This window comes from Saccostrea cucullata, unplaced genomic scaffold, assembly GCF_032062105.1.
Source record: "Saccostrea cucullata isolate Sc308-1 unplaced genomic scaffold, CSIRO_AGI_Scuc_v1 ctg197, whole genome shotgun sequence".
Classification (NCBI taxonomy): Eukaryota; Metazoa; Mollusca; class Bivalvia; order Ostreida; family Ostreidae; genus Saccostrea; species Saccostrea cuccullata.
In genome coordinates, this window is record NW_026938805.1 from 258,980 (window position 1) to 275,895 (window position 16,916).

The 16,916-nt window shown below is 34.6% G+C and overlaps 1 protein-coding gene across 1 annotated transcript; it reads left to right on the plus strand.

Moving 5' to 3' along the window:
* Window positions 1-300: 300 nt before the first annotated feature.
* Window positions 301-15,135, plus strand: LOC134251371 (fatty acid synthase-like). Its single transcript, XM_062733766.1, has 27 exons — window positions 301-565; window positions 1,077-1,229; window positions 2,199-2,372; window positions 2,599-2,799; window positions 2,939-3,292; window positions 4,296-4,735; window positions 4,825-5,055; window positions 5,195-5,384; window positions 5,557-5,786; window positions 6,115-6,416; window positions 6,505-6,890; window positions 6,993-7,232; window positions 7,608-7,787; window positions 7,887-9,078; window positions 9,382-9,524; window positions 9,640-9,929; window positions 10,036-10,393; window positions 10,699-10,821; window positions 11,101-11,324; window positions 11,437-11,775; window positions 11,879-12,125; window positions 12,230-12,472; window positions 12,720-13,034; window positions 13,163-13,281; window positions 13,416-13,679; window positions 13,778-14,023; window positions 14,487-15,135. The coding sequence occupies exons 1-27, from the start codon at window positions 340-342 to the stop codon at window positions 14,586-14,588; spliced, it is 7,512 nt and encodes a 2,503-aa protein (XP_062589750.1). The 5' UTR covers window positions 301-339; the 3' UTR covers window positions 14,589-15,135.
* Window positions 15,136-16,916: the final 1,781 nt, after the last annotated feature.

The window sequence follows — 16,916 nt, forward strand, 5'->3', positions numbered from 1 at the left end:
AGAGGTTTCAAATATGACATTTTTTACCCAAAATAAATTATGTCAATTTTTCCTTGATTTAATTGATTTTGAATAAAATTTTGCTGTAATTGCAATTCATTTTACTTTTTACTTTGATGCACCATTTTGTTAGATTTGGTATAATTGATTTTTTACCTCAAAGCTTTTTCTAGATCAGAGTCATTATAGTGCTGTGATTTTGTGAATGCATATAATTTAGACATTGATAAATATGAATTTTAAACTGCAATTTGATAACAATGACATACTAGAATAAACATTTATGAAATAAAATGTAAATTAAAACAACCAATTTTTTTTTCAATCTCAGATTAGAAGATGCCAGCAAGGATTCTAGACGACCCGATTCCAGCAACTGATTTCCCCGCTGAACTCTTGAATGAAGCGGAGTTTGACCCGCCGGTCGTTGAGAGGCGGGCGTGTGAACTTGTCATCAGCGGAATATCGTGTCGGCTACCGGAGTCTGAGAATGTAAAGGAATTCGAAGAACACCTATTGAATGGGGATGACATGGTAACAGAAGATGACAGGAGATGGCCACCAGGTATTATATTATTATAAGGCTTACTTTCAGTGTATTAAAAAAAGGGGGTGGGGGGTGTGGTTAACAATTCGAATGTTCACACGAGCACAACTTTTTGAAATAAAATGAGAGGGACTGAAAGGAATTTCTTCTGCACAACGCATCGTTTTATTTTCTAAAAAAGCCCACTGACTTAATTTTCTTCACTTAACATTATTTTAAACGCTTGACTTTTGTAATTATATTTATCAGGAGAAAATTTTATGCGAAACTTTTGCATATAATGCGAAACTTTTCTGTTTTAACGCGTGTATAGGGAAACATCCACGATATCTTAATTTATTTATTTATTGAAAAAAAAAATTCCTTCTAGAAATGCCATTGCGCCTTCAGGCAAACATAGATGGATGTTTTGACTAATTTTATTAATTCACAATTAAACTAGGCCTTATCATGTCGTTCACCAACACAGGTGTCAGTATAAATATGTAATATTTGCTAAGAAATTTAAACTTTTTATCGTTTGCTACAGGTATGTACGGATTACCGAAAAGATGTGGAAAACTGAAGACACTGGACAAATTTGATGCCACTTTCTTTGGGGTTCATCCAAAACAAGCCAACAACATGGATCCACAATTACGTATGCTGCTGGAGGTGACCTATGAAGCCATCATTGATTCTGGTAATAAAATAAATGACAGGTGTTTCAATTTGTTAATAGAAAAGTTTTGTGGAAAAGTTAGTTGAATATGTTAACAAAATATGATAATAGATAAACAAAGTCTTTAATATGATCGACCTCTAAGTTTGTCACCGGGAGACAGATGGCAGGATATGTTAACAAAATATGATAAAAGATAAACAAAGTATTTAATATGATCGGCCTGTAAGTTTGTCATCGAGTGACAGATGGCGGGAAAACAGCGCAGGGGTCTTGAAAGTATGTCAGTAATATTTAAATCTTTACTTATATTATTTTTTTTCTTGCTCATAAGACAGAATTGTGACCTTAAATTAAAATGTGCTTACTATAGGAAACTGCGGCTGAAATAATGAGTTACATCAGACGTTCTATTTACGTCTCTTGTTACATAAATCAAGGTTATATGTTAATAAAGACCATCCATCGTCGCAAACCACGGTTTTTGAGTCCGCAATCTTCCTCAAACGTGATGATAGAGAGAATCGACTTGAATCACCCGTGGGTTACCGACGATGATGACCATCTAGCTACAATGATGGAACCCTGTCCGATTTTTTTTTTCTGAATTTTTTTTTCTTTGGGGTGGTGGGGGTGGTGGAGGGTATTACATTATTGCAGCTACTGATCATCTAAATCTGTCGTCTGTTAGCGCGCTGATTCAAAGAATCTCAAGAGTCAAACTTGTATAGCAAAATAAAACTTAATAATGGGTTAGATATCACAGTTGTTTGGTTAAAATCCTATAGAATGATGATACATCTCGTTAAAATGATTTAAAATAGTCTAATCTCATCATATCTAGGAATTACGGATTTATTTAATTATTCAATAATAACAATATTGTCAATGATTCGTTACGTGCTTGAAAATGACATGATATAGATCTATTTAAAGAAAAAGATTTAATGTATGAAAAATTTATAGAAAAAATTTCTAACAATTTTCAAGGTACGAACCCTTCCAGTATCAGGGGATCTAAGACTGGCGTGTTTATTGGGGCCAGTGCGTCAGAGGCTCATGACGCGTGGGCGACGGACCCCCAGAAAACCGTGGGGTACAGCATGACAGGGTGTACTCGATCCATGTTCGCCAACAGACTGTCTTATTTCTTTGACTTTAAAGGTGAAATCACTTGTTAAGACCACATTTCCTACTATAACAATTGATTAATTTTCTTCTTATAACAATGAAATAAAATCCTTCTGAGGAATTTCTTTTTTTTTCTCTGAAAAAAGTTTAATATTCTTTTAAACGTTGTATGTTATTGTTTTATTTTCACGAAATTTTTAATACCATATAAATATACCTATATCATTTTTACTGGATGTTTAACTTGATGAAATTCCAGGTCCTAGTTTTGCCCTTGACACTGCTTGTTCCTCCAGCCTTCTGGCCCTGGATCAAGCGGTGAACAGCATTCGTCAGGGGCACTGTGATGCTGCCATCGTGGGAGGGTGCAGTGCCTGTCTGAAGCCTCTCACTGCCCTACAGTTTCTGAAGCTCGGGATGCTTTCCCCTGACGGAACCTGCAAATCATTTGATGCTAGTGGTAAGAATTAAAATGTCTACATTTTTTAACAATTCTAGAAATATCTAAGGTTCTGAATAACCTTTAAATGCAAATATTTGGAAAGAAAAATTGGTGTAAAGTTTGGATTCAAAAGTATGACACTAACACCTTAATGCAGGAAATGGCTATTGTCGAAGTGAGGGAATTGTAGCCGTGTACCTTCAAATGAAGCCCGATGCCAAGAGGATTTACAGCACTGTGGTCCACACAAAGACAAACTCAGATGGACACAAAGAACAGGGAATCACTTTCCCATCAGGAGAGATCCAGAAAAGACTGCTGTATGACGTGTATGAGGAGGCCGGGGTGGCCCCCAATAAAGTGGTGTATGTGGAAGCTCACGGGACAGGGACCAAGGCAGGTGACCCCCAGGAGGTCAACTCTATCGTGGACGTGTTCTGCAAGGACAGAGAAGGACCACTACCCATAGGGTCTGTAAAGTCCAACATGGGTCATGCTGAACCTGCCTCTGGTATGTGTATTGTTAACCTAGTATCATAGACAAACTCCAGAACTGCTTGCTCAGTTCTCATTTTCAGATACTAGTATATTGTTTAGTTCCTTATAATTATCACTTTACATATTGTTAAAAATTGAAGTATGGGAACAAACTTTTTTTGATATTTCCTAGAAACTTAATCAAATACAAAAGATTTGTTTTATTGAAATCTGCAATTGCCATTATTTTCTTGACATTATATCTTACAAAGTAGTTATGATTTGTAATTTGGATTTAGAGCTTTACATATTCTTTTAGCTTAGAACATAAATAAAGATCCCTCTCAAAGAGGAAGAGCCACTTTGTGCCTTATTTGGCCCTGAGAATTTCTGAAAATTCAAAAACGCTCAGTTTAGGTTGCAAATGCAGTATTTATCACTTGAACTGTTGATGATTACGTATCTATAAATTGTGACGTAATTTCACATCTAGTTAATGCATTATTACGTCATTAAATGCATCATTTTCCTCATATCCTGTAAATTCCTTTGAAGATGACCTAAAGTAGAAGCGTTTTTTCAATATTTCATATAGAGCACAACCTCTGATCCAAAATATGCCAATACATAATGAAAGGCCTTTTTCTGAAGATCAAAAAACATGTTTTATTTTTTGGATCGTTGGCTGTGCTCATATTTTAATTCTTTGCTGAAGGTAGTCAAATACGCATATTTTCTGCAAAATTTCAAGAACATTGCAATTTTTCAAAGCCTGTTTTCAAATATTTGGATTCGCAAAACGAAATTTCATTGTAGAACATGAAAGCACCAAGTGTCTACTTTATTTTGATATATGAAAATGGAAAGAGGGTGATAATTAATTGATATAAGTACAGGGCCATTTTATGCATAAGATGGCTCTTGCTCTTTTTGATGTTTAGTACAGAAAATGGTCATTATTTCATATACTTGTAGATTCATTTTGTAACACTAGTCGATTCATTTTCTTGATATACCATCTCATTAACATTCTTTAGGTCTTGCTGCTGTCGCTAAAGTGGTTATTGGGATGGAAAATGGTGTTATCCCTGGTAACTTACACTACAAGGAGCCTAATCCAGACATTCCAGGCCTGATAGATGGTAGATTACAAGTTGTCACAGGAAACATGCCCATGAAGGAGGGGTTTGTGGGAGTAAATTCATTTGGCTTTGGAGGCTCAAATGTTCATGCAATCCTGAAGTCATCAGAACTTGAAAGGGAAAGCACTCATGAAGCCAGCTCAGCAAAGAGATTATTTGTCTACTCTGGCAGAACCTCAGATGGTGTACAAAACATTCTACAAATGGCTCAAGACAATAAACACAATGTAGAAGTACATGCTTTGCTGAATGAGAGTGCCAACTTGGATGTCTCTACTGAGATGTACAAAGGATTCACTATTCTCAATGGGTCTGATGATTCCATGCATGTGCAGGTATAAAAATTCTGTTACAATGGCTGAACTTTCATCACATTATTGGATGTTTAAAATTCTTTAAAACACATTTTCAACTTTCATTTTAGGCATACAATGTAGACAAAAGACCAACATGGTTTGTTTTCTCTGGTATGGGGACCCAGTGGCATGGTATGGGCAGAGACATGATGGTCATTGATGTCTTTAGAAACTCTATCCTAAAGTCTGACGTTGTTTTGTCTGTGTATGGTGTGAAGCTCTATGATCTGATGATGAATGCTGAGGAATCAGCTTTCGAAAACACAGTTAATTCCTTCATTTGCATTGCTGCTATACAGGTATAAAGAAGTGGACTTGACATTTTGCTCTATGTATCAAAATTTCTTGAAAGAGAATTGCTTAATGTAAATGTCAAAACAATGTTTGCCCAATTTAAGCTAGCACCTAAAATGAAATTCATCTTTCACCATAACTTAGGTCGCATTGGTTGACACCTTGAGGGTGATGGGAATCAAACCAGATGGAATTGTAGGACATTCTGTTGGAGAGCTTGGGTGTGGCTATGCTGATGGATCTTTGACAGCTGAGGAGACAGTTCTTGCTGCTTACTGGAGAGGAAGATGTATCAGAGAGTCCAATCTTCCCCCGGGAGGAATGGCTGCTGTTGGTAGGTCGATCTGGTCAATGGTGGAATGAAAGCTTACTCTAACTAGAATTTACATTTTTTGTGTTGATTTCCATATTTTGTGGTGGTTATTTCCTAAGAAAAATCACATCAAAAAGTAAAAAATCCACACTCTGAAGTAGAATGAAAAAATAATTTTCGGATTACGTCATAGGTTTGACATGGGAGGAGGCCTGTGCTCAATGTCCACCTGGTGTGGTCCCTGCCTGTCACAATTCTGAGGACACTGTTACCATTTCTGGACCCAAGGAGGCTGTGGCCACATTTGTTAAGCAGCTGAAGGAAAGACAGGTCTTTGCTAAAGAGGTCAATAGTTCAGGAGTTGCTTTTCATTCTTATTACATGGCAAAAATTGCCCCTGTACTCAAGGCAGCTCTTGACAAGGTATGTCCAATATTTATATACTGTATATGGGTAATTTTCATCCCTTTCCTTCACAGGCACTTTAAGTTCTTAACCTTTCTTTTCATAAGTAAAGAGAATTCCATACTCTATCATTATTATAGTATGGGGAACTTTTTATTTATGAAAAGAAAGGTTAAAAATGTCAAGCGTCAATTGTTTGTTCCTATTACAAACAATTTTGCCCGATTTTAAATTAGACATTACACATTTGTATTAAAGTTTCCTACAGCATTTTTTGAATTCTTAATATTTAATTCATGTCTTAGATTAATTGACAAATATAAATAACTTTTATACATTTTAACAGGTAATAAAGCCAAAACCAAGAAGCAAAAAGTGGATCAGTTCTTCAATTCCGGAGAAAAGCTGGGACAACAATATGGCTCAATATTCTTCAGCAGAGTATCATGTCAACAATCTGGTCAGTCCTGTCTTATTCCAAGAAGCTCTTAAACATGTTCCAGACAATGCTAATGTGATTGAAATTGCTCCTCATTGCCTGCTGCAGGCAATCCTGAAGAGATCTCTTAAACCCACCTGCTGTAATGTTGGATTAATGAAGAGAGGTCATACAGACAATGTTGAACACTTCTTTATGGCACTTGGAAAGTCTGTATCCTACTTAAAACATTCAGCGTTTCTTAACACATGTATATAAAAGGCCACTATTCCATGTTATTAAAATTGGTTTTTTCAGGTGTTACACTTTTGGTGTGAAGATGAATCCTCTGAAGTTGTACCCTGCAGTTAGTTTCCCAGTTCCAAGAGGTACACCCATGATTTCTCCAGCAATACAAGGCCAATGGGACCACTCTGTGAACTGGGATGTACCCACACTGGAAGAACTCATGGCAGGAGGTGGTGGTGATTCTGGTTTTGTAAAAGAGTTTACCATTGGACCAGATTCTCCCGACAACTACCTGAATGGACACTGCATCGATGGAAGGGTGCTGTTTCCCGCCACTGGTTACCTGGTGCTAGCATGGCAAGCATTAGCCAAAGTTAAGAATCAAAACTGGGAGGAAATGCCAGTGAAATTTGAAGATGTTATGATTCACAGGGCTACTATCCTACCTACAGAAGGTATATTATTAATCTAAATATGCCTAAAAGCTATATATATACCTAAGCATTGTTCTTATGTTTGAACATAATTAATGTTTTATGAACATTTCTTTTCCCCAGGAAAAGTAAAATTCCAGGTCGTAATAATGCCAACAACAGGAGACTTTGAGATCAGTGAGAGTGGGTCCTTGTCTGTCAGTGGAAAAATCAAAGAGACAGAATCACCAGAAGCAGAAAATCCAGCCAGCACAAAAAGACCAGCCATGCAACTCAGTGGTGCTGATGTCTACAAAGAGCTGAGGCTAAGAGGATATGATTATGTATCAGACTTCAGAGGAATCTCAGCCGCTGAAATCAATGGTAAAAATATCAACGTATCATAGATTTTAACCGAAAAAGTCTCCATTTACAAAGTGTCTTCAGAGACTGCAAACCCTAATAATATCAAAAGAATTGAAAACATTCAAAACATGCAATGTGATTTTCATGTATATTAGAATGTATTTCTTTTTGACTGTCAAAAATCCCCACAGCCTTGAGCTTTCAAACCAACCTGAAAACCATTTAATATCAACAATATTCTTCCTAAATGTAAATTTCCTGAAAATATTGTCATCTCGCGTAAAATTTTAGAAAGATCCACGCAGTCATTTTTGTAACAAATAATTAAAAGATAAGGATTTCGACAAAAGTGATAAATAGGTTACAACAAGTTTGTACTGTATACATTCACAGGAAAGTATGGTGAACTGATTTGGAACAACAACTGGGTTTCCTTTCTGGACACTATGTTGCAGATATCAATTTTACATTTGTCTGGAAATGGATTATGTCTTCCAACAAGAATCAAGTCGATCTCAATTAATCCATCCCTCCATGAAAAGAATGCCTACACCAATGATGAAGACCAGACAGGTAAACAGATGTCAAACAAAGATCGTTTGTTTTCAATACCAGTATATAAGAAAGGCATTAGCGTGATGAACTGTGATGGCCTATGTTTTTTATTTTCAGTGTTATTTGCGGAACTAAATGAGTACACAGATAGATGTTGTTCAGGAGGAGTCACAATTCATGGCCTTCATGCCTCCACAGCTCCACGGCGACAACAGCAACACAAACCTCCCACCCTGGAGAGATATGAGTTTGTTCCGTACATAACAGATAGCTATGTCAATCAATCCCCTTCTCTAACAAGCTATGCTGCAATGTGTAGACACTATGCACTACAGAGTTTGAAGAATCTCCAACAAAGCACCAACAGTGTCATCAACCAAGATACACTCCAAAACATTCTTTCACAGCTCTCTGAGGAATGTCAACTGTCAGTTGAAGAAGTCTTCCCATACGAGGCAAGCACCTCACTACTGGGACTCCTTAAACAACAGATAAAGACCAAAGATATTCAGAAAGACAGACTCTTGAGAAATCTTTCTCAACCAGATGTTTTGAAACCTGCTCTGGATATTGTCATTGAAAACTGTACAAGTTCATGTTTGAATGTATTGGAGGTGGAAGCAGAAGACAGTTGCTTCTACAGAGATGTTTATCCTATGATGATGTCACACCCAATGATGAACATCTGCTACAGAGCCACAGGATGTACAGAGGGTATTTCTCAGGAGGAAAAAGATCTCTACAACCTGTTGCCAGAACAATGGAACATCTCAAATGCACCCCCTAACATTAAGCCTTGCAATCTCATAATCCTTCAAAATGTGCTTCACAAACAATCAAATCTGAAACAAACACTACAAAACACTGTCGACGCTCTAGATGAAGATGGTTTTCTATTAATACAAGAGGTGACTGACAATTTCCCTATAATGCTTGCAGTGCTCTGTTTGCAAGAAAAGCTTCCAAAGATTGAGGATTCTGACAAAAGAACTGATTACTGTTTTTGCAATGAAGACAAATGGAACCAAAGATTTAAAGAAATGGGTCTGAGTCTCATATATAAAAGATCTGATGGCATCATGTCATCTCTGTTTTTACTGCGTAAGGTGAAACCAACAGTCCCTATATCCGTAATAGATGTAAGCTGCTACAGTTGCACATGGTTTGAAGATATGAAATCAAATATATTGGAATTAGCAGATGGAACATCAAGGAAAACGTTATGGTTGTCTGCTGAATCTGGCAGTTCTAATGGAGTAGTTGGCATGGTAAATTGCCTTAGGAGAGAAGTTGGGGGACCTAATATCAGGTACATATTTTTAAAAAGGTTACATAAAAATAATGGAAAAAAATATGTTGACACATTAGTAATATGAAAGTAAATTTATTTCAATTTAACAACGCCGAAATATGGCTGAAATATCATCGATTTAAAGCAGCAATAATCAAACAATTTAGCAATATTTTATCAATAAAGACAAATGACAGAAAGATTTTCAATTTCCAATAAACCGCTTTAGAAATTGTCAAATTTCCCTAAAAGTTTTATTTTATTTTGGTTGAAAATGTAATTTGGAAGATATATTACAGTTTTATCTTATATCCTCTACAGATGTATCGTTAATAATACTGTGGGCAAGAGCAGCCTTAATCTAACTGAGGAAGTCTTCACAGTTCTTCAAGAGAAAAATTTAGTTATGAACATCTATAGAGATGGAGTTTGGGGATCATTTAGACATCTCCCTATTCAAGAAGGTAATTAAAAATGCAATTTTAAAATGAAATTAAATTTAAATAAATCCTATTAAAATGATTTTTTCTCGGTTGATGAGTTCACAGTAATGTACAATTGATCTATTTGTAATTGCAGATAAATACATAGAGAAGAAACCTAGTAGCCATGCCTATGTTAATGTATTGACACGAGGTGATTTGTCTAGTCTCCACTGGATTGAATCTCCACTTAGATTAAAAACCTCCATGTCCTTATGTTCTGTAAATTATGCTGCTCTCAACTTCCGAGATGTAATGTTAGCCACAGGTAGATTGCCCCCTGATGCCATTCCAGGAGATCTAGCTCAGCAGGACTGCATTCTTGGAATGGAGTTCTCTGGATACAATAGTAATGGAAAGAGAGTTATGGGACTGGTACCAGCAAAGGTTAGTTTAAAGTAGCAGGGTATCAATAGATATATTTCTTTGATTGTTGAGTCTGAAAAAAAATATGCTGTTTTTTCCGCTGATATCTATATTTGTCATGTTCCAGGGACTTGCTACACATGTTGATGTATCGCCAAAGTTCCTCTGGTCAGTTCCGATGGACTGGACATTAGAGCAAGCAGCTACTGTCCCTGTGGTCTACACCACTGTTTATTATGCTTTGGTCATCCGAGGTAGAATAAAGGCAGGCGATAAGGTGCTGATTCACTCAGGGAGTGGTGGGGTGGGACAGGCAGCTATTTCAGTGGCACTTCATCATGGATGCGAAGTCTTTACCACTGTTGGGTCGAAGGAAAAGAGAGAGTTCCTAAAGTTAAGATTTCCTCAACTTCAGGACGATCACTTCTATAATTCCAGGGATGTGTCATTCGAGAAGGATATCTTAACTGTAACAAAAGGGAAAGGTATACATCAGTTTATGAAGTGAATGTAAATTACATGTGGTTATGGAGAACTTGAAACATATTACCAGTATATTTGTTAATTCCATTCTTTGTTGAAATAAATATTCTTATCAGTAATTACAGAAAATTAATATAGTTATTTAGTATTCATCATAAGAATCTAGACGATACGTCACATGAAAATTGTGTAACAAATAAAAAAGCCATTGTTTATCAAAAACTAACGTATTAGTTACAGTATAAATTTATTTTTACACAGGACTTCAGTTGAAAAAGCAGTCTAATACATGTCTTTTATATTACAGGGGTTGATGTTGTCTTGAACTCCCTCTCTGAAGAAAAATTACAGGCCAGCTTGCAGGTGTTAGCACAACATGGACGATTTCTTGAAATAGGAAAATATGATCTCTCAAATAACACTTCTCTAGGTATATACCTTTTTTACTTTCATGTGCAATTTAATAATTTTCTAATTTCTATATTCTGTATTCATATAAATTCAAATAATTTGTCAAAATAGTTTACATGATACATGCAATACTCCCATGCAATGTGTACTCACAAATTACAATAGGGATTATTTCTTTGATGCTTATATATTTTACTTAGATAAATAGCAATTAAAATACATGTTTAACCATATAATATTTTCAAATAAGTCTTAAAATGAAATTATTATGAATAATTACATTTTAATCTATGATCAGGGATGTCCATCTTTCTGAAAAACATAAGTTTCCATGGTATTCTGCTGGACGCCCTGTTTGAAGAGAACAATGCTGACTGGCAGGAGGTGTCCGCTCTGCTGAATGATGGGATACGTTCTGGTGCAGTACAACCTCTGAGTAGCTGTGTGTTTGAAAAGAATCAATTGGAGGAAGCTTTCAGGTTCATGGCTCAAGGGAAACATATTGGAAAAGTGCTCATACAGGTAAAGTTTAGAACTCCAATATTCTCTTAGTCTCGTTGCTAAATCCATACCAATGTTTATTTTGTCCACAGAGTTGATACGGAACTTTTACTATGAATTCTAATTTTCTTAGGTTTCAGATGATGTTGATAATATTTCATCTGATAAGTTATCAGTCATTCCAAGGTCTGCATGTCATCCAAACAAAGCATACATAATCACAGGAGGTCTGGGAGGCTTTGGTCTAGAGCTTTCTGAATGGTTAATAGAGAGAGGAGCTCGTTGTATAGTCCTCACATCCAGATCAGGGGTGAAATCCGGATACCAGAAGAGGAAACTCAAGAAATGGCAGAGAAAAGGAGTTCAGGTCATCATATCTAACAGAGATCTTCAAAGTGAAGAGGACACAAAACAACTAATACAGGAAACCTGCCAAGTAGTGCCTGTGGGAGGAATATTCCATCTAGCTATGGTAAGTTTTAATTTTTTATGCGAAAAACTGTTAAGAAGGCCGAGTGTGTGCAGTTAGGACTTTGACAGTGAACTACTCATAAAAACTCATAATTTATTTTAAGGTATTGAAGGATGGACTAATAGAGAATCAGACAGTTGACAATTTCCAAAGTGTCTGCAAACCAAAAGTGTTTGGAACAATGTACCTTGATAGAGTTACTAGAGAGGTGTGCAAGGAGAGTATGGATTGGTTTGTGGTTTTCTCATCAGTCAGTTGTGGAAGAGGGAATGCTGGACAAGCTAACTATGGTCTTGCCAATTCATTTATGGAAAGAATTTGTGAGCAAAGAAAGAAGGATGGACTTCCAGGTGAGATTCCTACTTAATTCAAATTAATCTGTTTTAGATAAGTTATTAATTTTATGCATACACTTCTTTTCTTGTGTTATATTTAACAATCATTGTATTTGTAGGACTTGCTATCCAGTGGGGAGCAATTGGTGACGTTGGCGTTGTCTTGGAAACTATGGGAAATAATGACACAGTGATTGGAGGAACACTTCCTCAGAGAATGATGTCATGCTTATCCACTCTAGACAAGTTTTTGAACAGACCAGAACCAGTTTTATCCAGCTTTGTTCAGGCTGAGTCCAAGACCGATAGCAAGAGTGGTGGAAGTGGACAAGATATTGTTCAAGCTGTCTTCAACATACTGGGTAAATATGACCATATTTGTATCGCAGGAAAACCATATATTGAAATATGAATCCTCTGAAAAAAGTACAATAAAACGACATATCATATAAACAAAAACAAGTAAACAATAGTTTTGCATTTGAAAAACTACTGTTTCATCTACTGGCACGTAAAAAAATATACAGCTAAAATGAACTTGTGAATTATGTATAAATTTTGACTACTTGTACACCAATAAAATAATGCACATACATACTATTTTTGCAGGTGTAAAAGATGCAAGCTCGGTCAGTGTGGATACAACTTTTGCAGACCTTGGTTTGGACTCTCTGATGGGTGTAGAAATCAAGCAGACTCTAGAGAGAGATTATGATGTGGTGTTATCCACAGCAGAAATCAGACTACTCACCATGAATAAACTGCAGGAGTTGTGCAGCAGTCAAGGGCTTCAGAAGGAGTCTCAGCAGAAATTAAGTCACTCTGATAGATATCAGCTGGACAAAATGATGCCAGATCAAGCCATCATCTGCCTTCAAGAGAAACATAGTGACAAGACACTATTCTTGATGCATCCACTGGAAGGTAATATGTTTATTTTTTTTTTAGAATTCAATTATAAAATAATAATAATTCATTTCAACTCAAAATTATTCTCTAAATTTGGCACAATTAAGACATTCATTATCCCTATAAATGTTGCAATATTTCAGGTGATTGCACAAGTCTGAGGGAGCTGGTCGAAAAATTGCCTTACACAGTATATGGACTTCAGTGTTCATCAGATGTACCATTAAATTCCGTTTCCTCTATGGCTTCACACTATATTCAGGTAATTATTTTTTGCTTTTTCATTTTGGTTGATAAATAAAGAGAGTTTAATTAAAAGAAAACCATCAAAGAAAAGTAAGGTTATCATATTGTGTTCTGTAAGAAAGAAATGATTTAATGAACATTAATTTTCAGTGTATAAAGTCCATACAAAAAAGTGGCCCTTACTTTCTGTCGGGGTACTCGTTTGGTGCCTGTGTTACTATTGAGATAGCAGCTCAGATGGAGGAGGCAGGAGAGGTCATCAGTCAGATAATCTTGTTAGACGGCTCCCATAACTTTGTCTCAGTATACACTGAAATGTACAGGGACAGAAAAACTATTGAAAGTGAAGCCATGGCCGAAACAGAGGCTTTGTGTAGTTTTGTTCAGCAGTTTCTTCCTGGAAACTCAACTCAGGTAGAATTTAAAGAATAGATCACATTATATGTTTTTTATCCTTGGAAAATTGGATTTTAAATAAAATTATAAATTTACCTTATTTTTTAAATGTGCAGTTGATGGAACAACTTTCTGAAGCAGAAGATTTTGAGAACAGGGTCAGAATTGCATCAGAAGCCTTGATGACCACTGGATTATTCCCTGATGTTAAGGATCTACAGAGAGCAGCCAGTTCTTTCTACAGGCGACTCCAGATTGCAGAGAAATTCTCTTTGAGTCGTAAAATTCAGTGTCCTATCCATTTGCTGAAAGCAGCAGACAGCAAGCTTCAATCCAAGGATTCAGATTATGGGCTATCTGAGGTAAATTTATCAACTTATTTTAAAGAAATATCTAATTCAAGGTTAATGAAATTTGAGTAAATCATTCAGATATCTGTTTCAATAAGATGATATTTGGATATTTGAAATGAAAAAATATATGTATTGAAATGTAAATGTTTCATTAATCCCCTTTAAATTAAGACCTATATATTTAAATATTTTAGTATACTAGTATACTAGTGTAAATAATGCTGAGACAAATAATTAAACTGCAGTGGAAAAAGATTTGTTAACAGAACAGTATAAATATTTTCTAGAACTTGAACAATTAGAAAAAACGTTTTATTAGACACTTCAATGCATATTTTCACGGGTATTTTATTACAGTGTTAATAGGACAAAATTTTTACCTGCCTAAAATTATACTTCTTTCAACTTTTCGATTGAACATATCTTATTCCTGATCCGATTATGTCAACCATGATTTTTTTTTTACTTTCAGGTGTGTTCTGGGGAACTCAAAGTTGAAACGGTCCCTGGCAACCATGAAACCTTCATAAAGGGAGAGAATTCTGTGATTACTGCCATACATTTTATAAATTGATGTCAAGCAACAGTCAATAACGCTTGAGACATTCAGTGAAATTATTGACATGTTCTGATTAATAAATAATTATTTATGTAAGTTATTAAAAGAATTGACTTCCATAGCAATGAATTGTATACATAAATATTATATATATTATCATGTGTGTATATTTCAATGATCTCATTTTTTACAAATGAAAATTTTATTCCCCGTGTATTTTTTGTGTTTTGAGACATTTCTGAATTGTAAGATTTATCTTAAAAACGCAGTTTTGCGTCTTATCCTTGTTATTTATCTGCATAATTGTGGTTTACGTTTTATTTTTTTTTATGTTTCACATAAATATCTGTCAAAAAGAAATCATCTTCCTAGAGGTTTAGATAATTATTTTAAGAAAGCATTGTGCAAATAAAATCATAAATCCGAACAGACTTTTTAAACGAAATAAACACATTCATAATATATTGTGTACAAAATATGCTGCAGTAATTAAATTCAGGATATTAAATTGTACATGCATTTTGATACAGATTTTGAAATAAATAGATTTCTCATTCCACAAGATGCAGTGGATGTTGTTTTGTACAAAACTGTATATACATGTATTTTGCATTTATTGCGATTTGAGGAGTAAAAATAAGATGTCCTGTGGTCATTTTCACACACACACACAAAAATCTTACGACTAAAATAAACCCTGAAAGTTTTTTTGTTAAAAAGAAGTATTAATTAATTTTCTAAAATATTATTATTTGCAATATTGTCAAAAGTAAAAGGAAAATAAGAGTTTTCGTGATCTTTTACAGCGTAGATACTTTTTGGAAAATTAGAAAATTTTTGTTTTAGTCATAAGAGTTCATGAAAAGGGCCACTGATTTTCTCACCTGAACCTAGATGCAGAACTGTAGCTCTCCACAAAATATATATTTACAGACCGGGCTGTCAATATAAATTTTTCAGAGAGCTACAGTTCTGCAGCTAACCTGAACTCAGGTGTAGTCTGTACATTTTGATGTTTATCCATAATTCAATACCATGAATCGTCCACATGCTTTTAAAAAATAGAAAAATCAGAACATTTGATTTTGTAAAAAAGCATATAACAAGTCATCAAATTAATAGAAACATCGTTTTTGGTTAATGTGATTATGAGTATGTTATGTAAAAATTAAGGCGTATTTGTAAGGCGAAGACAATTGCCAGGTCTAAGTCTAGAATTTCTACATTTCAAAGATTAAAAAAGTTGTCAATATTATTTTACACACATTTATTTCTTTTATTTTACTAAATACAAAATGTAATCAATTGATAAATAAATTCACTTTCACTCATGTTTTAATAAACATATTATTTGTTTTTATAATAAAAAGAAAAATCAGAAAAAAATGTTAACCAATCATATTTTAAAAAGAAATGGTAAAACAAAATTTGCAAAATATGAGGGATTTAAATTTTTTTTTAGACCAATCATGATTAAAATTTAACTGATCCCCAACAAAATTAAAACAAATAAAATGATATTTTTTTTACCTTTATGTGTTTACCACCAAGAAATCTATTTGATTGTTAAGTTCAGTTATTTTTGACCTGTATAATACCTAATCAAACTAGTATTCATAGGTTAATACCAGGTTTTATTCATTTCCAATAATTATAAAAATCTGGTTGTGATAAGTTCAATTTTGTTAGCGATTGGCCAAAAATAATGCTAAAAATAATTTTTCTAAAATTTAACTATTTCATTTCAATTTCTTTTTGAAATACTTGAGATGATTGCCTAACTTGTTCTCCCTAGTTGTGACTAGCATTGTGAAGATTTTAACCATATACCGTATATTCACAAAACATGTGTTTTGTTTTCATAAATGATTTTAAATAAAAATTATGGCCTTCTTTTACATTTTTATCAGGTTTCCATATGATGCATTCATTCACAGAAAACTTATAACTATAATGCATTTTATTTGCAAATAAATCGTTTTTCATTTTCTTTGAAAAATACCAAAAAATTTACCTAAAATAATCAAGAGCTAATATCGACCTTTCAATTTCATATGGATGTCTTAAAGAGGTAGGTAATACAATTTTGATGTGGCATTCCTCCTTAATATACCCCCAATGGTTCTAAAGAAGGAGTAAAAATATGATAATTGAAGAGAAGGATGACAGATAAATGGACTGATGCTTGACAATGAGTGATCAGAAAAGCTCACTCAAGCTTTTAGTTACTAGTAAGCTGCATATGATTCAGTTACCAAATTCTATGGTTATTTTACTGCAGATCTCTAAAAAATAGTACATGTACTCTTGTGTTATAATGCGAAGTTTAACTGGTTGTTACAT